Source organism: Xyrauchen texanus, chromosome 20, assembly GCF_025860055.1.
Source record: "Xyrauchen texanus isolate HMW12.3.18 chromosome 20, RBS_HiC_50CHRs, whole genome shotgun sequence".
Classification (NCBI taxonomy): Eukaryota; Metazoa; Chordata; class Actinopteri; order Cypriniformes; family Catostomidae; genus Xyrauchen; species Xyrauchen texanus.
In genome coordinates, this window is record NC_068295.1 from 8,587,833 (window position 1) to 8,614,100 (window position 26,268).

Below are 26,268 nucleotides of genomic sequence, written 5' to 3' on the forward strand. Positions count from 1 at the left end.
CCACAAAACAAAATTTACAATGCCAAGATTAGAGCAAAACGCAGGTGTCTCGAGACGCGTTTTTAACATTTTAAGTTATTTTTTACTTGACATGGCGTCTAAATCGCAGCACTCATGCTCGAGTCGCTGAAAAATAAAACAGCGAGACCTGCAACAGTTAAAGACGTCCGTCTAGAACAAGTTTACATTGGAGAAAAACGGAAAAACAGCGGGAATGGACTCCAATACGTCTGGCTAGCACTAGGGCCCCTGCAGCCTTTTAAATGGTCGTTCGCCGAACACGTCCTTACGTCCGTCCACGCTGTTTTCCAACGCCTCGCCCAGTAGCGTCGCATATTAGGTGATCAGCGTAAAACGCATATTAAATGAACAAGACTGTCCAATGTTAAAACCTCGTCTCGAGACCCCTGTGTTCTACTCTATTCGTAGCTGTTTTTAAGCGCAACCACACTTCGGCTTGAACGGCCCCTAAGACGTTCATTCTGGGAGGCGCTTGATTCCAGCTCCACACACCCGCCTGACGCTCCCTCGACGCCCAGGAAGAGTAACAGCACACATCTACCTCCATAAGTTTTAAAAGGACGATTCATTCGGTGTTTTAACGCTAGTGTACGCGCATTCTGTCGCCCATATGTTTCTGGAGTGGTATTGAGAGTAATAATGCTGGATGGTCGGACTGATGAAGTTCAGTTTGGATATCTGCCGGCTTCTGGGGCTCAGCGGTGAGTTTCATTGCATGGGAACTTAGTTTCGCTGTGTCTCCGTGTTGTAAAGTTACTTTCCATGAATCAGGGCCGCAAAACACACACCATAATCCGCTTATCGTGCTTCAAAACGCTTTAGTGACGGAGATATAGTGTGAATCAGTTTGAATGGACACTGATATAAAAGCATATCAAAGAAATTGTTATGTTAATTATGCCAATGCTGGTTTATAGTATAGATAAATGTAAGTGTTGTTTTCATTTTGATTGCATTCATTTTTAGATGGCAAATGTGTTTTAAGTGCTCAATGTGTAGAAATTCCTATATAGTCGACGTCAATTCCGAATAAAAGAATAATAATGAACTCCAGCTTTTTGCAGCACTGTATCAGATACTAATATTAATTCTGCTTTTTAAATTAAAAAATGAATGTAAAAGTCCCTAAAAAGAGTGCATACATTAATCAGAGGCTTTTAGTTAATTTATTATTTAAAAACTGATTTCGTTGAAATTTACTCTTTTATAGAGCACTAAATCAAAAACTAGAAATAATTTGAGCAGACATTGAAATCACAAGGGATTTTGCTGTTTTTATACCCTAATGATGATAATAATAAAGGTTCTTCAATGTTTTTTTTTTTTTGCAGCACCTTATGTTATGTTTTCTTGACCAAAAGAAATCTTTGATAGAAAAAAGTGCTTATTAAAAAAATAGTAGTTTCTGGGACTTTAAATCTCTAGCACAGTTATGAATTTCTACAAAATTAAAGAATATTATATTTTGGTGGACCTTCAAAAGGCTCTTATGAAATTGGAAGTGACATCTTTTAAGTGTATTGTCAACTTTTTTTTGGTATTTATTTCTTCTTTTAATTGATGAAATGTTGGCATATGTTGCCACTCCCTTTATAATGTGAAGTAGTGATGATTTGTTTGTGTTGTCTTTAATATTAGGTTGTACTCTAAGTTTGTGCTAGAAATGTAAATATACATAAGAACAGGATCCATCATAGTAAAATGCTGAATGCAGCTGCACATAGTTTTTCCTCCAGAGTTGTTTGTGTGCACACACAATTTCCATGGTCACAGAAAACCTGGAAATATCAGGGAATTTTTAAAATGTGGTTTTCAGTCATGGGATAATTGAGTCAAATTTCGTGGAAATGTATAATACAGTTGTTGTTTTTTTTTCTTTCTAATTTTGCTCTTCTCTTAAATAAAAGTATTTAATTGTCTAGAAATTGATCTTTCTGAACTTTAAAAATCATTATCCAGTAATCACGAGCAACTGGAGGACTCATGGAAATTAATTGGTCAAAGATTGTGGGAGCCTTGCGTACATCTTTGCCTATCTACTCATGCGATAATATTCAGAGATATCTTATTCACATGGGAGGTTGAGTAGTATTCAACCTCAGTACAGCTTCATGTGTTCAGATAAACAGTTTTGTTCACAGTTTGTAACAGACCCCTACAATGTCCAATTGTCTTCTGTATTCTGTAACTCAAGTATCTGCTTTGTCTTATCTGTATCATGGTTTGAGAGTGTAGGCTACTGTTTTAACCAAATGGATACCGCATACTGACTCGCTGGATTGAAAACCCTAGCAGTTGGGATAATTTGCATGGAACCGTTTGCATGATCCAAGGAAGATGTTATTAGCCATGGGACCACGGCTGTTTCTGTACATAACCAAGAGAAATCAGTTTTTTAGGACTACCATTGTCACAAGATCACTAAAGTGTGAGATGAGTTATTTGAAGGGAAGTATGCTGGCTTGTGTAGCACTTACCTGGTACAACAGGACTCTAGCTCTCATCTGTCTGCTTTCTTAGCCAAAATAAAGTTTTGATTTTGCTCTGATCTGCATATGGATGAGATTTGTGGTATTAGTTTGGCTGCGATGTATAACTCTAGACAAACTGTATGCCTATTTGGTGTATGTGAGCTTTTGTGGGATATTAAGAGTATTGTAATAGCTAATGGTAGTGGTTGAAGATGGGAAAACTGTGGTTTTCAGAGTGTCTAATGCATCTGCACTCCTGGAACAATGAATCTGACCGATAAGTCTTTCTTAATCAGGAATGTCAATGTTTGTCTTAGTAAAATGGGAAAAAAAAAGTTTCTGCAGAAGTTATTTCCCATCCCTGACACGTTCCACATGCCTTGCGTATTCCACATGCCGATACCGATATTTTGCCACTTACCTTATTTTGTCATCATGTCACTATTTTACTTTGGAATTATGCTTTAAAAATGTACAAAGAGGCCTTTTCACTTTGGAATTATGCTTTAAAAATGTACAAAGAGGCCTATTCTAACAATAAATAATTTCCATTGAACATGGATTGGAACACATGACGGGACAAACTTTTAATGAGAGCCACAAATGATATGAAAAATATTTGTACTTTTAAAACATTTTTGCTTTTCTGTTTGTGCAGTTCAGAGCAACAGAACTCACATTTTACATGCATGTACTGTATTTTATAGGACATTACAAATTCATACTGTGCATTTGTTGGGCAATGGAAATAAAAAAAAATTTTAACCAAAGGAACAAACCCCCCTTTTATTCTAAATAATAGTGGTATAATGGACAATTGATAATTCCATCCAGACCGTTAGAGGGCGCCGCTTGCTCACGCAATGTTGACTGATGCGCTGAATGCAGAAACCGCCTTTTAAGGTACAGTAATCTCACAAGGCCATATTTTAATTTCAATCTTGATTCAATCAATCATGCAGCATTAATGAATATCAAACAGATATGTCAAAAATCAAAGTCTGCTGGTTTAAAGCATTACTGGTTTCCCTCATCACGAAGCCTATAGGTGCCTGCCGTTTTCACAACCGTTGCGTCCATTTATGTAATTTTTTCCGCATTAACGCGAAAGAGAAATAATAAAAATGTCATATTACATGTTCTAAAGAGTGCCAACCCTTCTACATATTGTTGATATTATTATTTCTAATGAGTTTTTACAACGTGTGTTGCTAATTGCTTATTAATCAACAATCTTTTTTTATTTTTTATCTGCATTTTCATACTTATAACCAATATGCCTATGGTTTTAATTTGGCTGATAAATATCGGCAGCAGATACATCGGTGCATCCTATTTTTTATTTTTTTTAGCTGCAGTATTATAAGCTTAATGTAACACGTTTTAATGTTTAACTCTATCCTGTAGAATTCTGCAGGTTTTCCTTTCAAAAGTAGGACAGAAAATGTATGCTTAAATGGAAAAACATTTTGACTGCAGGTTTGGATGCTGATTTTGAAGTGTAATCAATGATAAAACTATTGCTGAGCTGTTAGGAATCAAATATAAGAAAATGAAGTTAGTCTGAAAGCCATCTGTTTGGATTAGCTGATGGCAGATCTCAAAATCACGGCTGTTGGATGATCTTCACCAAATGCATTGCTTTATCAGGCTCATTTCTTGTGGAATGTTTTGTATGGATTAGTTGTTGTGAGGCCCTTTAGCTTAGAGTTAGACCTAATTAGCAAACAGTTCTCTATTACATGGGGACTTTGGGCTAACTGACAATTGCCTTTCAACCTGCATGGATTTAGTTCCCATATTTGTTGACTACTGGGTGAGTGTTTCTCTTTTTGTAGATTAACTCATGTTATCCAGGCTTTGGTTGGCTTGTTTGTACCAGAGTTGATGTGAAATTAAAATATTTTCACAGTTGGACCTCACAAATGCTAGTAGCACAAAAATACATGTCCAAGTAAAAATAAATAAATAGATAAATATAGAAGACACCGGCCTCGAGCTTGTGTACACTTTTCAGAATGGTGTTTTTTCTGGGTCTGCTGAAGTTAATGCAATTAGATAATCAAGAAGATATCTCTAGAAAACAACTCCAATTTGAGGGGAGATGTTGTACGTTTCTTGCAACCGGATTAAAAAGCTGTCTATCCTGAAGTAGCCTATACAAAAACAAGGGTGCTTTCCATTCAGAAGTGAATCAAATCATGAACTATGGAAAGTTAGAAATGTTGGGATTTGTCCACATGCTCTAACAGAAAACAAATGGGTTGAGTTTATTCTCATTTTTGCATTATTTAATGCAATATATTTTGTACTCCTAACAAAGTGTGCGGATGGTTGTCCACTGCTGGACTGTTTTAGTTGGCTTGAACTGGACGATTTTTGGACTATGTTTCTCCATCCTTCTTTCCACAGGCTCCAGTGATGAGACGCCACAGGAGATGGACGCAGGAGCCATTGCTGAGCAGAATGAAGACACACTCTCACAGGTAAAAAGATCAGTGGCCATTTAACTCCATCGGCTTAAGGTATCTGATATACAGTGAGGAGAAGTTGAAAGATCTTTATGAAATCTGTTTAAGGGCTGGGCGATAAGACTATGTAATCAGAAATTGACGATATCTTACAAATATTCCGATGCCGATTGGGACATTCATTAACAGACGATGATAGACAATATTGAGAAATGGCCCTAATTATATGCAAAATTTATGAAATCTGGACTTTAAGAATTGCAGGAAAGCCAGCTATTCCTGATTCTGCTGATCAGACTCATGTACAGTGGCCCTTACAAGTATCTGGACACTTTAGCCATACAAAAATACATTTGTTGGGTTTTAAATAATAAATATGTTGAGACTAAGTATTTGGACACCACCTGGTTGTCAAACAATGGAACATGTCCATAGGTAATGTGATTAATTATAACTGTGGTTACTCTGCAAGGACACCTGAGTGAACTGAGGGGGACTAGCTTCATACATGCACTAAAAATGACCTTTGGATCAGTTTGTTAAAGTTAATTGAAAAAAGGCTTGAAAAAGTTGTTTGTAGGTGCCATTTTATTTGATTTTATGGGGCCACTGTACGTATATTGGCTTATTTATTTTTACAGAAGCAGTTAAGTTGTTTTATGTGATTTTCACTGGGTTTTGTTGGTGAATGAAGCTATGAACTGTATTTTATGTTCATGCCTGAACATATCAGTTGGGTCAAGGTCAGATCGCTGTGCCCAAACAGAGAAAGTCTGAGCACATTCTTTGCAGTTTTTTTTTTTTCTCCAAAGGAACACAGTGTTTTATGAATGTTTCTCATTCATGCAGAATAGTATACATTTTATGTTATCTCTTCGTGATAGTGTTCATTTTTCTTTCTTCATCGTACATTAGATGGCTGCTATAGCTGTTATCCTGTGAGGTTGATTTAGATTTAAGTACTCATAGGAAGAGTAACACTGATTCTGGTTTGCTTTCATCTATTTGTACATTATCAGTCTGCCTGCGGATGTATGGAGGGTAAAGTCCCCTGCAATGGTTTGTAACACTTTTCAGCATCATAGTAGCACTTACAGCAAAAGCAATCTTTCGCTAACAGGCACAATTCACTTAGTTTAGCCAAAAATAAAATTTCTGTCGTCATTTACTTAACCTCTTGTTGTTCCAAACCATCATGAATGACTTTCTTTCTTCCTTGGAACATTAAAGGAATATTTCACCCAAAAATGAAAATGATCTCATCATTTACTCACCGTCATGTTATTCCAGATGTGTATGACTTACTTTCTTCTGCTGAACAGAAACAAAGATTTTTAGAACAATGTCTGTGCTCCGTAGGTCCTCACAATGCAAGTCAACAGGGTCCAAAACATTAAAGCTTATGAAGGCAGCATAAAAGTAATCAATACAACTCATGTGGTTAAATCCATGTGTTCAGAAGCGATGTGATGGGTGTGGGTGAGAAACAGATCAATATTTAAGTCCTTTTTTTACCATAAATTCTCCATGCCCAGTGTAGGATATGCACAAAGAATGTGAATCGCCAAAAACAAAAGAAAAACTCTTAGGAGAGATGAGTGCTTTGGAAGGCAGTTTGAAAGTGGAGGTTTATAGAAAAAAGGACTAAAATATTGTTTCTCACCAACACCTATCATATCGTTTCTAAAGACATTGATTTAATGGCTTGATTCTTATGGGTTACTTTTATGCTACCTTTAAAGCTTTAAAGTTTTTGACCCTGTTGACTTGCATTGTATGGACCTACAGAGCTGAAATATTCTTCTAAAAAATCTTTGTGTCAAGCAGAAGAAAGTCATACATATCTGGGATGGAATGAGGGTGAGTAAATGATGAGAATTGTCATTTTTAGGGGAACTTTTCCTTTAAAGGAGACATTTTAAAGAATGATTTGGTTGCTCTTTTCAATGCAATTACAAGGAATGGGGACTGTAGTGTCTGTGGTCCGTATGACTTGTGCTTTTTAGTTCAAGTATTTTGAAGTAAAATAAGCAAGTTGCATGTGCACAAAATTGTTATAAATGATTTCAAATTATATTTACTGAAAATCACTCAAAACCCTATTTCATTTGTGTATGTGTCTGCTTGTGGTACAGGATGTGTTAATTGGTGAGGAGGGTCTCGGCGAGGATGAGAAGGCCAGACGGAAATCTGAGAGGCGAAAAGCCAAGAGGAAGGTGAGCGGAGCTCTTTGACATGCAGAGATGAGCTTTAACACGCTCAACAAGAATTATACACCTTTAATCCCCAGATTACATTGAGGGCAGTCTTTTATTTTTGTTGTTGTGGTGCTGTGTAGTGAACACCCCTAAGGCAGTTGGACTTTATTAAATGCATTAAGTTTCTGCAAAACACATTAATTCATATTTGCTTTTGATTTCAGCGTCAACGGCAGCGTAAGAAACAGGAGCAGGTTAAAAAGGATGAATGCAGCGAGCAGGTAGTTTTTAACTGGTTTTGAAACTGGTATTCCATTTTAGGATGGTGTAATGGAAGTACAGGATGTTTCACCTGTTCTATTTTTAATATTTATTTTTAAATCTCTTGCTGTTTTTCAGTGATTATTGCATTTTTAATAGGGCTGCCCGATAAGTCGACCAAAGTTTAGTTGATGAGAAGAGTCTTGGTCGACCGAGTTTTGATTGGTCGGTTAGTTGCAAAAAAAAAAAAAAAAAAACACAGGACGCTGATGAACACCAGTATTAGCACTGATTGGACACCAAGTGGTACTATGGGGTCATTTTCGTTACGCTGGGTTAGGGTTAAGCCTACACAATAAAGCAAGACACCCTGATTTCAAACGTTTAACTTTTTTTATTTATTTTAACTAAAAATTAAAATTAAACTGGAAAAAAATAAGTGCAATTAAAATGTGTTTTGAACTTTTTTAACAATTGTCAACATCTCTCTGGCAAAGAACCTACAGCCGTGACCAAAAGTATTGGCAGTGACATACATTTTGTGTTTCGCAAATTTTTCTGCTTCGGTTGTTGTGGTGTTGATTCACATTGTTTCTAGATTATTGTGCAGAGTGATCAGATGCATTTTAAATAATTGCAAAAAGCTTCATTGGCCAAAAAATGAACTATCACAAATTTCACAGATTTTTGGTCCTGGCACAAAACTACCAGCCTACATCATTTCACTAATCGTATCAGCAGCACCTGGGAAAGTGTGAACGAGTACTAGTCAGGTGAAATCACTCTATCATTCTGATTGGATTAGAAGAGCAGACTGATTGCTATAAAAGGAGTAAAAGTATAAAAGTGCTTCCAATCATTGTGTTCTTGTTAGCAATGGTTACCTCTAAAGAAAGATGTGCAGCCATCATCACTTTGCATCAAAATGGCCTCACAAGCAAGGAAATTGCTGAAAAGAATATTGCACCTGTATGAACCATTTACTGGATCATCAAGAACTTCAAGGAGAGAGGTGCAACTGCAGTGAAGAAGGCTTCAGGACGTCCCAGAGTATCCAGCAAGCACCAGGACCGTCTCCTCCTAAGGAGTCAGCTATGGAATCGTGTCACCATCAGCGCAGAGCTTGCTCAATATTGGCAGCAGATTGGTGTGAGTGTATCTGCACGTACAGTGAGGCGAAGACTTTTGGACAATGGCCTGGTGTCAAGAAGGGCAGCAAAGAAGCCACTTCTCTCCAAGAAAAACATCAAGGACAGACTGAAATTCTGCAGGAAGTACAAGGATTGGACAGCAGAAGACTGGTGCAAAGATATTTTCTATGATGAAGCCCCCTTCCGACTGTTTGGGACATCTGGAAAATCAATAGTCCGGAGAAGAAAAGGTGAACGCTGCCATGAGTCCTGTGTCGTGCTCCATTTACTCCAGAGGGCAGTAAGTGAAACTTCAGCTGTGTGGCAATGAGCAGTTTATACAGTGAAGAAAAACACCCTTGAGCAGCAGAACAACACCGACATATGTTACATTCTTGCGTTCAAAACACTTGGAGTGCAAGTCCAAACTAGGGAATCTCAAGATGTGTTCTAATTATTAAACTATATTTAACTTGACACAGTGACCTAACAATTTTATGTTTATGACGCAACGCATCCGAGATGCTACACAAGCATGTCTGACGCAGATGTTTAATGCAAAGGTTCCTTAAACAATCCCTCATAATAAATCTAATAAATCTCGAACTGATTGACAAATTCACTTGTGAAATGTATTGCTGTGAACTGTATGCCAATGATTGGTTTATGTTCAATAATATGGTAGTAAATAATACATTGTTTTCTAAAGCCACTTTTTGTTTTGTCTTATCAATGATTAACTCTTCTGCCACAAGAATGTAATGCATTTTAATTATCTGAATATTATTTTCTTTTTTATATATATATATATAAAACCACCTTTCCATTTACCGTCAGGCAAGTATCCATCTAAACAAGCAGGTGGAAAATTACAAATGAAGACATAAAAATAATTATAAATGTAAAAATAATTATAATGATGATAATAATCACTGAAATATAACCATAGTTCGAGGTGAACGTGTTTGTATTATTTGATATATTTTGTATTATTATACAGGCTGCAGAGTTGCGTTCACATAGAACTGCTCTCTGGAAAAAAAGTGAACTCAACTCAAAACACCTCCTGAGCTGAGATGTCTGAGGTCATTTGCACCACTCATAGACGATACTGTTCTTTCAACAAAAAAATTCAGAAGACTGAAACAAAGAAAGAGTGAGAACCTTTTACATGCATGCATGTTCCACGAGACTGCACGCCTCCAAACATACATGCACAGAGATGCTTTTCTGTCATCTGTTCTTAATAATATAATAGTGTTTTTTCAAGCACGTGTTTTTGTGTCTACAGGCAAATTATTTGTAATATTAATTTGATAATAATAATAATAATTGACATACCTTGTAAAACGAGCCAAATATCGTCTTGACATGGTCAAAGTCATCATCTATTGGTGATCACACTGACCATCGTCGATCCCTGAGATCATAGTCTGTCAACTCAACCCTAATGTGCATTTCTCACTATAAATAAACCAAATGTTCAGACAGTCTCCTTTCTGGTTTTTTCGACACATTCAGAATCATTACAGCGTTTGCCGGTGTCGCTGTGGCTTACTTCGTGCTTGTAACATTTATATTTTAAAGGCTTATTACGGTTTAGTATTTTTTGTGTAATGTAGAACAGAGTTAGCAATGTTACTTATAACATTCTTTCTCAGTCCTGGAACTCAAACCATTTTCTGATGCCCTCCAAAAATATATATTGAAGTAATTCAATTCATATCATAAACGTGCGACTGCTGGTCGAAAATGGTGCTCTTTCCAGGAGTGGTGGTGGTGGTGTAGTAGGCTAAAGCGCATAACTGGTTATCAGAAGGTTGCTGGTTCGATCCCCACAGCCACCACCATTGTGTCCATGAGCAAGGCACTTAACTCCAGGTTGCCCTGGGTGGGATTGTCCCTGTAATAAGTGCTCTGTAAGTCACTTTGGATAAAGCGTCTGCCAAATGCATAAATGTAAATGTAAAATCTTTGGTCGGGGGCAGCACTAATTTTCAAGAAGGCATGTGAAGTGGTAGTTCTATTTTTGTTATGCAGTACATTAATGTCAGTTTTAAAGCAATTTACTCTTTGGAAAATACAGACCATTTTTAAATGTATTGTTTTAATGGTATCGAAAGATACTTTTTGATACTTTAATCGAAAAAGTATTGAAATATTGAAAGGTCTGTTTTATAGTTTCTCTGTGTAGGTTGCTCTCTACACTTTGAAACAGAGCCGCTTTGTATCCCCCCCCCCCCTCCTCCATTTCGTCCTCTGCATTTTTTATAAGCTTTATTTTGTTGCTTAACTTAAAAAGATATTTCTAGCTCGGCTAAACACACTTTTAAAATTTGTATTGTGTTTCAGGGGAAGGAGAATGCCGGAGCTGAATCTGAACTCGAGGAGTCAGAGGAGTCTGAGCCAGAAGAGGTGGAAGAGAACGTCCTTTCAAAGGTGGAAGAGAAGCCAGTAGCTCCTCTGAGTAAAAGTCCTGCTGGACCTCCACTGTCTTCAGTGAACAAAAGCAGCCAGCAACCGATGACCCGCTCCAGTGAAGAGGTACATAAACTTGCACAACCAAACTGTGGTAGGTGGAGGACCTCCACTATTTGACAGTTCACTCAGAAATGAAAATTCTCATGCCTCACGTCAGCTCTATCAATACAATGACGGTACATAGTGACCACGTCTATAGATCTCCAAAAAGGACAAAAACAACATAAAAGTAGTCTATATGACTACCATGTGCTTGTTTTCCAAGTCTTCTGAAGCCTTACAATAGTTTTTGTGACACAGTTTAAAGGAACATTCTGGGTTAAATACCAGTTAAGCTCAATCAACAGCATTTGAGGCATAATGTTGAGTAACACAAAAAATAATTTCGACTTGTCCTTCCTTTTAAAAAATAAATAAATAAAAATCGAGGTGAGTCACTTACAATGGAAGTGAAAGGGGCCAATTGTTAGAGGGTTTAAAGGCAAAAATGTGAAGCTTGTAAGTTTATAATAACACTTGCGTTAGAACTCCTGTATTATTTGAGCAAATACATTTGTAAAGTACATTATTTAAATCGTAATTTTACAGTCGTTTTAGGGTTTGTTGACATCGTCATGGCAACGAAGTTGTACAATTGGCTATAACTTTTCACAGAAAATGTTAGTGTAACAGGGTTAAGGTTGGAAGAGGAGGCGGCGGGAACTGGCTGAATAGTCAAAATAAAATTTATTTTTAACAAAAATACACAAACACACATACACACACACGGCAGCTGCGTGTGGCTCCCTCTCTCCCGAACTGCCGCATTCTGAGGCACCCCTCTCTCCTCGGCTGATTAGCCCGATTGGTGACCGGGCATGTGTAGTCGTGGCCTGGCCCCTCCCTCCCTCCTCTTCACACTCCTCCCTCCTTTGCCTCAGGCCAGGGAACCCCCAACTGCCCTTCTGGCCCTGCTAACAACAGGCTTTCCCCCACCTCTCTAGGGCTGGGGAGGGGGATGAGGGGAGGGGAAAAAAAAAGAGAGGAGAGGGAAAGGACAAAGCAGAGCGAGCACGAGAGAGAGAGAGAGAGAGAGAGAGAGTATCACCAGATACGCTGTCGCCCAGTCCACCAAACCCTGATTGATGGAATGCCCCTCCATGGTTTGGCAGCCAGTAGGGTGCCCTTTCTCCCCTCATGGATGGCGGCTCCGTGTCCAGAAGGCCGGCAGAGGCGACTCCGTCCCCCGGCCCCGCCCTCCTCCTCATCACTCTTAGTAAGGCATTTTATCACACTAAAATCATGTTAACACTCATTTTGTTTATGTCTTGTGACTACACTTTTGAAATAGAGAGTATATTAACATTTACAGATTGGCTCCATTTCACTTTCATTGTAAAAAAAAAAATAAAAATAAGATTTTTCCTTTTTTTTTAAAGAAAAGGAGGGACAAGTCAAAATGTATTTTTGTGGTAATCAATATTATATCACAAATGCTGTCAATTGTGCTTAACTTGTATTTTCATTCACAGAAAATCTGTCCCTCTGCCATACTTCTAAAAATCAATTATGGCACCTGTGCCACAAGTTGGAAGTCAATGACATATTTGAGACATATTCATATGATTTTAGAAGATCTTGAGTTGTATGGACTACTTTTATGGTGTTTTTTATGTATTGTCCTGTTTGGAGCTTGATAGCACCTGGTCACAATGAACACTTAATGGATATGGAGCAACATGGAGATTATTAATACATTATTTTGTGTACCATAGAAATAATATTTTTTGGAACAACATGAGGGTGAGCAAATATTTATAAAGCAAATAGTGAGTTTTTGATGAACTGCTCTTTTAAATAGCTGAATTGACACTGTTTGCTCATTTTTATAGGACCCAGAGTGGGATGTAAACAGTGCTTTTGTTGCCAACGCTGTTAGTCACATCCGACCTAAAGCCAAGCGTAAAGGAGCTCACAAATCAAAAGAGAACAAGGAAAATGAGAGCAGGAATGGAGAAGTGACTGGAGAAGTGAGTGTTTGTTCTGTGCTCTGTTGCCACCTGTGAGCGGCTCAGACACTTGTGTTGTTAAGGTAGAGCCCATAACTGCTGAAACTGGGCGTTGGGATTCTTGGGTATTAACTTTGCACATAAATTCAGAGATGGAGTCACATTCGAGGTATATGGCAACTTTATTCTTGCAACTTGTTGTATCGCATCTAAACTGAAAAATTGCCTGTTTTACTGTAGGCTACTGTGCATTTTTATGTCATCCAGTTCTAGAGATATAATAATAAATATACACATATGGTGGTGGTAACATGCACTTGAAGGGATAGTTCACCCAACTCTGGACACCCTCAGTAACATTTACTTTCATTGCATAGAAAAAGAAAACATCCAGCATAGTGCTTAACAACTGCTTTGGTGTTGATAGTTCACCCAAAAATGGGAATTCTATCCTTTTAACGGATGAAGTTCAGTGTAAAGTAGCAATGACACTGGGACCTTATTTGGTACTTAGTTTTGGGCACACAGATTTTGAGCCAACCATCTGAGCATGTTGGCATGTTCAATTTGGGGCCCAGGAATTATGATTCCCTGACAATGCATATTGGCTGATGGCACCACAAGAATGTGCACAGTCCCAAGTTTTTCACTAGCGGCATGTGAAAAATGTAGGTAGTGTGATTTCGAAACATATCGATATTTGCATGTGTGAAATGTTTATTCATGCGGTTGCTTCAAATGTATTTCCAATTCGCTGTTGCAAACTAAGGAAATAATAAAAAATAATCTAAAATAATTTAACTGGAGTGCAACAGCATGCTTCAAATGCAGAACTTGAAATACAACAAAGAATATTTCTTTAAATATCAGTGATAATTTTTTTTTTTAACAGGTCGTTGGTTTAGCTGATGCTGTAACTAAAAGAAGTGCCTTACTAGTAGGTGTGTAGTTCTCTCTCTCTCACACACACACACACACACACACACACACACACACACACACACACACACACACACACACACACTATTGTGTTTCTTTTTAGATTAGAGAGTTTTTAGTTTGTTTTTAAAGCGATAGTTCAACCAAAATTTACAATGTTCTCACACTCATGAGTGTATGACAATCCTGTATGACTTTTTTCTGTGGAACAAAAAAAATATATATATATCCTGGCTGCTCATTCCTATATAATGAAATTGATCTGGGCCAATGGCTTTTAATTTTTTTCACCTTTTGTTAGAAACTCTCATTTAGTTAAATGAAATATTTTTTGGCTTCTCATTAATGATAATAAACTTTTGTAACTGCACCATCTCTGAAACTGAGAAAAATGGCTTTAAAGGTTTTGAATGTCCAGCCAAATGTGTTGTACATGCACACATGTACATTCTGATCATAGATTAGCTATTTAGTTGTTAACCAAACAAATAGTAACCATTTTGGTGATAACTCCGTTTTGCATGGCGGCTTTCCGATTTACAATGTTTCACAGTAAAATGCATACTTTTACACCTTCACACTATATCACATCCACTCATGCATTTAGTCAAACATTTGTGCTGTTCTGTAACATTATTCTGTACTCATACAGTCATCTAAACCTGTCTCCACCATATCTGAGCTTTTCTTTCTCTTCACTCTAGAAAAAGGTATCCGATTCGTACAGGAGGGACAGTACTCGCACGCTCTCAGTCTGTTTACAGAGGCCATCAAATGTGATCCTAAAGACTACAGGTGATTCTTTCACTCATTGTTTGATTTGAATGAAACCTGATCCATATGGGCTGTTTTGCTTTATTTGTTTTACTAATGATCTTTTATTTGGGCATGGAAGGTTTTTTGGGAATCGCTCCTATTGTTACTGTTGTCTGGAGCAGTACCCTCTGGCCCTAGCAGATGCTGAGAAGTCCATTCAGATGGCTCCTGATTGGCCCAAAGGCTATTACCGTAGGGGAAGTGCACTTATGGGGCTAAAGGTAAGACCCAATTACTAATTTTTTGTTGTTGTTTTTTTCTTCTGCTCCTTTATCACCCAATTACAGGAACCATTATTTCAACCAAACTGACATTTGTTTGATAAAAGTAAAATAAAGTAAAAAAAATCTGGTCAAAATTAAATATTATCAGCCTTTTGTTCACTAATTGAACACAATAATAAGATTTGGTCTTTCTTATTTATATGTACCAAATATTGAAAAGTTTTTCCAAAACATGTGAAAAATTAAATTTTTGATTGATGATCAAACTAATCGTTGAATCAGGGTTTTCAGTCAATTAATTGCAATGATTCACAGAAATGAATCACATTTAGCAACTCTTACACAGTTTGTTTTTGCTACTGAAGTTTAAATCAGAGACTCTTTGTATTAAAAGTTCACCCAAAATTAAAATTCTATCAGAATTTACCCTCATGCTATCTTGGATGTGTATGACTTTCTTTCTTCTGCTGAACACAGATTTTGAAAAGAATATCTCAGCTCTGTTGGTCCATACAATGCAAGTGAATGACAATCAGGCCTTTTGAAGCTCCAAAAGGAGATAAAGTCAGCATAAAAGGAATCCATACGTCTCCAGTGGTTTAATCCATGACTTCTGAAGCGTTCCCGTTGATTTTGGGTGAGAACAGACCAAACTATAACTCCTTTCTCACTGTACATCTTGTCATTGCAGTCTCTAGGCACGATCATGATTCCAAGCACTATTACACTTCCTAGTGCTTGACGCATGCACAGAGTGTTAGAAGCACGGTAGAAAGTGTAATTGAGCTTAAAATCATGATAGCCAAGGAGACTGCTGTCAAGATGTACAGTGAAAGTTACATTTTGGTCTGTTCTCACCCAAAACCAACTGTATCGCTTCAGAAGACATTTATTTAACCACAGGAGTCTGATGGATTCATTTTATGCTGACTTTATCTCCTTTTTGGAGCTTTTGGAGTTCTGGTCATCATTCAATTGCATTGTATGGACCTACAGATTTGAAATATTCTTAAAATATTTGTATGTGTTCTGCAAAAGAAAGAAAGTCATACACATCTGGTATGGCATGAGGGTGAGTAAATCATGCATTTTCTTTAAAACATTGAACTAACCATTTAACACTCTCATACTTGCAATTTGCAAGACAAGGAAGTATTGCGAAATTAGTGTAATAACTAGAGATCGACTGACAGTGGATTTTGCAGATACCGATAACTAAAGACATATTGCAGCTTTTTCTGTTAAAGCATCTTTTTCTGTAAAGCTGCTTTGAAATGATGTGTGTTGTGAAAAGTGCTATACAAATAAAATTACTTTACTTAAAATAGAGGCTATAAAAGTGTAAAAGTAAGCAATTCCAAGATGTAATTTATTGTGCAACCAAAATCCCAATAATAACCAGAAAGAAATAAGATTTGGCGCACAATGCAGGCCCACAATACTGTACACCGGAGACTCTTATTTTGAAATTACGTAGACATGGCTCCGTTACAATTCTCCATATATGTAAGTATTTACTAAAGCTTTTTATAACCTATATATTCATCTTTATAAAGGGTTTTGTATATTTCAGCAAATGAGTTTTAATGAGGAATAAGGTTTATTATTATTCATAAGAAATACATTTATACACTCACTGTATGTGCTGACAGGACACGTTTCCATGTAGTTGCATTTTTTTTGCATACCCTTGACTTTTCAATTTAGAACATCAAAATAACAAGATATGTGTTGAAGTGAGGATAAAAATGTGGATGAATATTGTCAATGATGACCAATTTAGATACAGCAACCAGGTTTCAGTAAATATTTGTATTTCATCTTTAGAGGTCGTTGTTATACTGTTGATCGAAGCCGTTATAACAGCACAATCATTTAGCGCCAACCACAAAGGGTCATGGAGGAATAAAAAATAACAGCATAGATTTTTGCAGATAACCAATAGTGCCAAAAAGCAGCTATCGGCACCGGTTCATTGGAAAAACTGATGTATCGGTCTAACTCTAATAATAACTATCTATTCAGAAAAATTTGTTGTCAAATAAAAAGTGCATTAATATCTTTGCGGTACTCACACTGTTGCTTAATTTTGTATCGGCAGAGGAATCTCCATGACTATTTGATATTGCCCAACTCTAAGTGTTAATTGATGGATTATCATGCGTTTTTGTTTGTGACAGAGGTACAGTGAAGCTGAGAAAGCCATGGAGCAGGTGCTAAAGCTGGACAGAGATTGCGAAGAAGCTGTCAATGACCTGCTTTACTGTAAAGCGCAACAGCTTACGGTAAATGATTGAACAGGATATCTTATTAGAAAGCACATGCCCGAGACAGAGGCGCAAGATAATTATGGTACAGGACAGTATTGCACACTCAGATGAGTTTTACTAAGAAGCTATTTTTTTATTTGTCATTTAAAGATTGTGATTCCACCAATTTTTCCAGCCCAGTAATTAAGGCTTTTCTTTCTTTCTGTCATTCCTATATTAGGATCTGAGATATGACGAGGAGCAGAGCATCCAGTTGCTGGAAAAATATAACACCGTGCAGTCAGTTGTTGCAGCCAGGGGTAACTCTTTTTCATTCATCTCCTGTTTTAATAATATCAGCCACTTGAGGTCACTATTGCTTGAGTCCCGTCTACTTGAGACATTTAAGAATTTATTTAGAATTAATATATAATTACCAGTATAGTTCAATTCATATCTCTAATTTGTCAGTGCTGTTGTTTTATTGTAATGGTTCTCTTCCAGCATCAAATCAGGACTGTGCCTTCCTTCAGCCAGGGTGAGTCATTTTATAGCTGATTTACATTTCAGGCTTTGCATTTTGCAATGTGTCTCTGAGGACAGTCTCCTATCTCTCTCTCTCATTCTGTCTCTCCATATGTCTCTTTCTCTTGCTCTCCTTCGGAAGTCCTTGCAATTCCCTCTGGGTGGGTAACGTGTCCACAGAACTGACGGAGAAGCATTTGCGGGACCTTTTCAAAATGTGAGATCTGATTTACAAGCTACGTCAGCATATGCAATTTATAGTTGGAATGTTTAATACAGTTAATATTATTAATTTCCATGTTTTTGTTAACATTTTATGTTTTTTTTTTGCCAGTTATGGAGAAATCGACAGCATTCGGGTTCTGCACGAACGTTTCTGTGCCTTTGTAAACTTTAAGAATGCTAACATGGCTTCCCGTGCAATGGAGAAACTCAATGTGAGTGACTGTCTATCTGTCAGTCTATTTATTTATCTATCTGTATGTCTGTCCAACTTTCTATCTATCTGTCTGACCATAATAAGTATTAGATCATTTAACTACTTTATATACTTTGTTTGTTCTTAGGGACATCTTATTGAGAATACCCGTCTAGTGGTTCGATATCCAGATCGACGGATTCAGAGAGCCCTGCCAACTCCTGCCATTCAACAATCAGGATTTGCTGGGTAATTAAATCAATGCTATTAATGAAGAACTGGGAAATAACTTTGCATTAATGGTGCTTGCATCACTATCACTATTGCTCATGCTTGACTTAAGGGGTTTGGTCAAATCCCTAATCGTGTGTTTTAAATTTGGCACTTAACTTATCCTGCACCGTTTGTGGAATGGACATGAATGATGCCTGAAATCATGTGGCTTATTGAGGAGAGTATTATTTTCTAAGCAACCAGTCTTTTCTGGTTCAGTGGATCTTTTAGATTTTTTTAATGATAAAACGGGTAAGAAAATAAAAATCACAGACTTGCAGTGAAAGAGGGACCCGAGCATCTAGGGACCACAATATCAGTCAGTACATTTAGATGCAAGTTCAATTTTAGTTAGACTCCATTTAAAAATGTATGTTAACTAGGGCTGTCAGTTTAGAGGAATACTTCCACCCCAAAATTACATTATTCTCATCATTTACTCATTCTCATGCCATCCCAGATATGTATGACTTTTTCACTGAACACAAATATTTTTAGAAGAATATCTCAGCTCTGTGTGTCCATATAATTCAAAGGAATGGTTACCAAAATCTTAAAGCTCCAAAAACCACATAAGGGTAATCCATATGACCCTAGTGGTTTAATAAATTTCTTCTGAAGCAATCGTATCGATTTTGAGTGAGAACAGACCAAAATATGACTCCTTTTTTACTATAAATCTTGACATCAGCAGTCTCCTTGGCGATCATGATTTTAAGCTTGATTACACTTCCTTGTGCTTAACTCATGCGCAGAGCGCTAGATGGCACTAGGAAGTGTAAAAACACCAAAACACCCTAGCAACCTCATAGCAACCACCTAAGCATTGTGACGGCAACTTCTGCATGAGCAAGCACTACTAAATGTGTTCAGAAAACATAAAAAGCTAGTTGAGATATCCTCCTCCTCAGGCAATTGTTGTTATATTTAGATATTTAGATACTTTTTGTATTTCTTTCAGGCCTAGACGCAGAGGTCCTGTCAACGGAGACGAATGTTATTTCTGGAGGACCTCTGGCTGTCATTTTGGAGATAGGTGTCGCTATAAGCACATTCCTGATCACAGAGGCAAAGACTGGCAACCTTGAGTCAACACTAGTCTCCCCTTCTGTCTCCCTCTGAAATCTGGGAGGTGCCTGCATGACTGCAGGGGAACTGTTATCTTCACTTTTGCTTTTGTAGATCAGGCCCAGTATTATAGATCAAGAGTGCAGCGTTATTTGAGTTCACTGTCAGACTCTGGACCTCACGGGGGTATAAACGTAGAGCAGACTTATGAAGTGAGGGTTGGGTGGTGCACAGTGCCAGAGCATTGTTACATCGCATCACCGTCTGCTGAGGTATGTGGCCTCTCATATCGTATGTTCTCTTCTCTCTTCCTGTGCCAACACCACCAAGCCAAAGAAGAGTCTGGTCTGACATTTGAGCTTCAGTCCGAATGAATGACTTTCATTCTGCATTTGGGGTTAAAAACATAAAATCCCTTGAAATGAGGATCAGAGAGTTGTACCAAAGAATAATACTATGCCATCTGTGGATTTTATGTTAAGAGAGAGAGCTTGAAAAAGCATTGAACTTCAATCAGGGAAAATTAGCTTTTGAGATTTGGCGTGTGTGTTTTGATTTGATTTTTTATAATTTAGCTCAAATTCCACCATCTCACACACACACTTCATCTGTTCATTCTACATGTTTGTTGCCATTTCAAATATAACTTCATCTATGATCCTAAATTCTCTTGAACTGCCCCAACTGCAAGACCTCTTAGGGCTTATCAGTATTGCAAAGGTTAGAGCTATTGTTTGCACCTTTCTAAGAATTGAAGTCCCTCTTGATCTGTTATTTTCACTTTCCCATTAGTTTTTAACAATCTTGCACTTTACCACATCATCAGATATTTAAATTGGGTATATGAAACATCAACTACAGGTAGTGTTCCTTGGTTGAAGAGCGCGGCGTTCCTCGGCTGAGGTCATCAGAACAACATGTGAAAGTTTATTTTAAATAAGCTTGGTCTTTTGTTTATTTGCAGCCAGTCAGAATCATGTTGCTACAGGTATTGATGATCTACATCATCAATGGAATTTTCCTACAGCTTTAAGATTTTCAATTTTGTATGTTTAAAGTATTTTCTAATGGCATGTCAGTAAAAAAAAAAAAGAATTTAAGAGTTTAAATATTATGCAAGGGCTCAGATGCTGGAGGAAGCTGCGGAATCTCCTGCCCTGGCTTTGACACTTCTAACATCAGCACAAAATTGAATGAGGTGTTTTGCATCATTTTCTCCTCTTGTATTTTAAAATGCCTGTTATGGGTTTAACGAAAGAGAACGATATTTGGACTGGTCTTTAGTCTTACGCATCATATCATCAGTTTGTAGTCTTTTCTTGTAGAACAGAGTTTGTTGCTATTAGTAGTTAAGATGATGATGAGGTTTTTTTTTGCAAAAAAAATGCCTTTTTTGTTTAAAGGCATTTGAAAATTCTTACATTATCTCACATTGATGTTGAGAATGAAAGTCAGTTTCTGTTGTACTGTTTTATGACACGCACTTAACCAAAGAAACACTAATGTTTACCTAGCGTTCCGCTGACAAACATATCTGCTATTTTTTACTAATGTATATATATTTTGGACGTGTCACTTCTCAGTTTTTAGATACAACTGCATCGGTTTTATGCAGTCATTAGTCACACTAGTGCTTTTAGTTGAATTGTTTCTCATTTTGGGCATTGAAGGTAATTTCTTATGGCATTTTGTGACTATGTAGAGTGCCTTCCAACAATAACTTGCTATCAGATGAGTTGAGCATTAATATTTGATGCATGAATGCATTTGGTAGATGCTTTTATCCAAAGCGACTTGCAGTGCAAGTTTTCAAATGTTTATTGGTATGTTACGTGGGAATTGAACCTATGACCTTGATTGATTCCCAGGGACAACACATGTTGATAAAATATGTACCTTGAATGCACTGTATGTAACTTTGGATAAACGCATCTGCCAATTGCATACATGTAATATTTAAACTGAGATTTTCCATTAACGTGGTGGCTACGAATTGGTTGATAAACTGAATTATACAGCTGAAGTATTTTACTTTAAAAGAACGGTAATGAATTCAGAGAAATGTCCCTTATTGTGTGCTTAGTTGATTTGAAATTGTGGTGATTCTTCTTTTCAGCTTTAAAGAAAGACATGCATTTTCAAATAAATTACTATTATTATTATTTTATTCTGAGTCTGACAACAATAATTCCTCACTGTTGTGCTATAGATAAAGCACTTACTTAAACATGCATTAAATTACATTTATTGCTTGTATGGAGGACCGTTTGTGTCATTTTGCTTGAATGTGTGACGTTCTTAATTTTGCTTTTTGGAATATTGATTGAAGCAAACTACTCTGTGCTCTTTCATATTCTGTTAAAATTTCATTTGCAGCTCTATTTAAGACTGCATTGGGAAAACATTATCGCAATAAATGTATGAAAGCTCAATTTTATTGTGTTGTATTGTGCTTTTGTTGCCTTGGAGATGTGTTTTATTTTTATTTATTATTTTTTTTTTTTACCTAGCATTCTGGTGCAATTCACTAAGGCTGCGATCACACTAAAATGGTTTCTGTTGAAAAAGTTTTCAGTTTTTGTTGTCCAAAGTGTGCGGTACTAGAGAGCATTTTTGGAAGTCTCAATTTTGGATGAGAGATGGAAACGTAATGCAATAATTGCATTTTCAACCAAAAACATTAGTCTGGACATGGCAGAGGATTTGATTGGAATGGAATACAAGCTTGTTTCATGCTGTGCAATACATGCTTCCTATTGTTTTGTTTTTTCCTTAAATAGTATGTGGCACCATCTGCAATATGTAACAATAATAAAAATGTAAATTGTTGATGCAGCATTGATGTCACAAGGCCTCTTTTATGCAGCTTGTTTAATTCAGCAAGTGACATCCTGTTGTCATCGTGAAAAAAAAAAAAAAGTTTATTATGCATTTTAATACAATTTTGTTTAAAATTGAACTTTGATCAAAGAAAGCAGTTGACATTGCTTCAAAAGCACAGTGTGCTCTTGTTTTATGATGCACATTTTTGCAAATGCAGTAGGTCAGCCATGTTCTTGCATAAAGAATTTGTATTCTGTGCATACTACGAAATAGTACAGGTAATATTCCAGTATGCGAATCCAAACATAGCCAGATTCCTTTTTCATCTTTGGTGGATAAGAAACTCAACATCCAATTGTATCTATCTGCCAACACTAGAGGGTGTTCTTGCACAGGAGTCGCCAATTCAAAACAAATGACATGCCTATAAAATAAACTTATTGTAATGCACTACAAATATTAGTTTCATTTATTCCTATTGAAGCTTAAGAGTATAAGTTGTTCCCTCTGCCCCAAAGATAACTGGAGAAGATCATAACATGTTGAAAGTTCTTCTCTGTCATCAATGACATATGACATATGAAGTGATCTGTGGTTGGTGCATTCTAAAGCATGCCATATTAACAGCATGAAATGCATTGAGTTTGAGAGTCAGGGAGGGGTGGGAAAATCCTGCTGCATCAAAGAGCAACCATCCATTTTAACTGGAGAAATTACTTATGCCACCTACAGCATGTATGGCCCCCAGCTTGCTATTATGGCCTAGAGCCAGTGGTTTGTGGCCTCTATGTATTGTTTATAAAAGTCTATTGATAACACCATGGAGGCCACCGTGACTCCAGTCAGGCTGTTCCAGTAAATACAGTACTGTATGTGTGTTTATTCTTTCTTTTATGAAAGAGGCTTATGCACTCAATTTGACACTTAGATTTACACTTTATTCATATAAAGCAATTAAAAAGTTAGCATGTATTCTAATTAACACTGAGTCAGGATCTCTTTGCTCTTACATAGCTCAAGATAATTTTTACTTGTTTAAAGTTAACATGAAATCAAAATTGACCCAATTTGCTATAATACTAATTGACCCTTTTACTATTTACTAAAATTGACCCTATATACTATAATGCCTGTTCCTGTCTTATTGTGCGTGTTTCATCAAAAAAAAAAAAAAAAAGATGTCTCCGTAATCTTTTATCAAAACGTAATAACTTGCTGTACCCCTATAATATATCTCTAACAACCCCTCCAACCACCTGTCATATAGAGACCACTTTTCACAATATAATCAATCCACTATTGGTAAAACCACCCTACAAATGTTTCTTGTTGAATACCCATTTTTTTTTAATAAATTATAGAAGTAAAATGGATTGTGAATTATGTTTCATCACGACTTTAACCCTAAAAAGGGCAAAAAGATAAAGAAACAGCAGAAAAGCCACTTTCCTACACATTAGGGCAAAAATAATACATTTTCATGGTGTTCTTCAAATATTGCTTTTAATAAGCTTGTATAAATCATGAAAAGATTGTCTGTATAAGGATAGTCTGTTTGCCTCTGGGTCAGTTGACTTCTCCCAAAATGTACCCATGTTAAAAGATTGTGTCGATGTTAGAGTTTTTGTACAAAGTCACATGACCTCAGTATTTGCAGGGAATACCCCACCACCCCCATTCTCAGAAAATTGGCCCACTCACTGCTCCTTGCACCAGTCTCTCAAATGTTTGTTTGCCCCAGGATATAGAATTGTTTTTTATACTGTTAAGTAACGTTAACCCTAAACCCCTAAAACTTAGGTTACATAAAATCTGTCAAGGATGTTTCTCCTTGATTTCTTTACAACAAATAAAATTATTGAAATATCTGACTTTTCATTGCAGACATTTAAATTAACAATCTCAGTGCTTTATGTTGCGCTTTGTGAAACCTACGGGAGTATTTTTTCAGACTGTGGCTCCCTTCTTAGACATGTGAGGCTGTTCCATAATGGCCTGCTTTATGAAACTTGCGAATCATGCAATGAGAGCAAAAACAGGAGGTGACGGTGAGGGTAAACCGGAGGAGGTGCTATAATTTGAAAAGGCAGTTGTTTATTGTTGAAGAACATGTATTTATTTCATGGCACCACAAATTGTGGCTAAGGGCAGAACCGGGTCTCGGTGGGTAATTACAGAGCTGGAGGCAGCGCCCCACCACAGCAGCGTCTCTTAAGAGCCCATGCCTGCACTTTACACACACACACACACACACACACACACACACACACAAAGAGAGAGAGAGAGTTAGTAAGGACTTGACATTTACAGTGTATCAGTGAGAGCACATTTCACACACTTGCTGAGGAACCATCATCAATTTCCAAGGATGCCTCTTATGTTATCAGCTATGATTTTAGTCGTGCTATAATTGAAGTCTGCACATGTAAACTATCAGTTTGTACACACTTAACTAAATGTGTCTCATTCTTTTGAATGACGTATGCTTAGATATTTGAAATTAGTTTGGTAGGCAAATATAAATTGTGCCTATATACCTGTATACACCGATCAGCCACAACATTAAAACAGCCTGCCTAATATTGAGTATGTCCCACTCGTGCCTCCAAAACAGGCCAACCCGCATCTCAGAAAAGCATTCTGAGATGATATTCTTCTCACCACAATTGTACAGAGCGGTTATCTGAGTTACCGTAGACTTTGTCAGTTCAAACCAGTCTGGCCATTCTCTGTTGACCTCTCTTAAGCCAATCATGTGGCAGCAGTGCAATGCATAACATCATGTAGATACAGGTCAGGAGCTTCAGTTAATGTTCTCATCAACTATCAGAATGGGGAAAAATATGATCTCAGTGATTTCGACTGTGGCTTGATATTTGGTGCCAGATGGGCTAGTTTAATTATTTCTGTAACTGCTGATCTCCTGGGATTTTCACTCAAAACAGTCTCTAGAATGTATTCAGAATGGTACAAAAACATCCAGTGAAGGGCAGTTCTGTGGACTTCTTGTTGATGAGAGAGGTCAACAGAGAATGGCCAGACTGGTCCGAATTGACAAAGTCTACGGTAACTCAGATAACCACTCTGTACAGTTGTGGTGAGAATGAGTCAGTCTGGGATTTCTTGAAGAGACGTAAGTAATTGAGACAGCCTAAATAGATAGAACTGTTGTGATTTCTTGAAGAAGCTTGGAACATCCTATCTGTCAACAACCGAGAAAAACTGTCAAAGGTGGTCACACCAAATATTGATTTAGCTTTTTTATGTTTACTGGACTTTATATGACATTAATTCATATATTAAAAACTATTTATGGCATAATTTTTTTTTTAACTAAATAAAATAATTCTTAGTATGCAATATTTTTCATAAGTGCCTACAAGGGTTGCAAAGTACTTTATATGTATGTTTTTTTTTTTTTGTATAGTTTTTTTGTTTGAACAGAAAATTAAAATCAGCCAACAAGTGTCTATTATACATGGGAGTGGTTTACAAAAGCATCCAAGGTGGCACCAGAGCTGTAAGCTTCTATCTTGAAGATAAAACATGGAATAGTTTTGATTTTAAAAATATTTTGTCACTGCATAATTCCTATACATCCATTTGTCCTGTTTCATAATTTGACCTTACTGTTATTCTTAAACGTGGAAAACAGTTGTAATAAAGATTGGGTTGTGAGTGAGGTTTGTACAAACCTGCACTGTATGCCACGCATGAGTCACGTATCATGTATATTGTTTTGTATACTGTATTACCATGGCAGTCTTGTTGATTTGGGGTGCTGGATGTATATTTCTGGCTCTTTCTCTTCACGTCATCTGGCAAGATTTCTCTTTGATTAGTTGACTGAAGCAGGTCCCCCCATTTCCTGTCTTAGTTTACCCAATGAGAGGGACCTGCATTGAAGAAAAC

At 37.0% G+C, this 26,268-nt stretch overlaps 1 protein-coding gene across 1 annotated transcript; it reads left to right on the forward strand.

Moving 5' to 3' along the window:
• Nucleotides 1–411: 411 nt before the first annotated feature.
• On the forward strand, nt 412–22,454 carry LOC127660278 (tetratricopeptide repeat protein 31-like). Its single transcript, XM_052150409.1, has 16 exons — nt 412–722; nt 4,905–4,978; nt 7,099–7,179; nt 7,386–7,442; nt 10,905–11,096; nt 12,905–13,042; nt 13,914–13,962; nt 14,665–14,755; nt 14,856–14,997; nt 17,181–17,285; nt 17,491–17,569; nt 17,754–17,787; nt 17,917–17,991; nt 18,109–18,211; nt 18,341–18,441; nt 19,427–22,454. Exons 1-16 carry the CDS (start codon nt 668–670, stop codon nt 19,551–19,553), a joined length of 1,503 nt encoding a protein of 500 aa, XP_052006369.1. The 5' UTR covers nt 412–667; the 3' UTR covers nt 19,554–22,454.
• Nucleotides 22,455–26,268: the final 3,814 nt, after the last annotated feature.

Bases quoted from the DNA above. Each gene is read 5' to 3' on its own strand.
- LOC127660278 (XM_052150409.1), top strand. From the start codon at position 668: ATGGTCGGACTGATGAAGTTCAGTTTGGATATCTGCCGGCTTCTGGGG. The intron at 7,443-10,904 runs GTAGTTTTTAAC...ATTGTGTTTCAG, and splicing joins AGGATGAATGCAGCGAGCAG to GGGAAGGAGAATGCCGGAGC. The intron at 18,212-18,340 runs GTGAGTGACTGT...GTTTGTTCTTAG, and splicing joins GTGCAATGGAGAAACTCAAT to GGACATCTTATTGAGAATAC.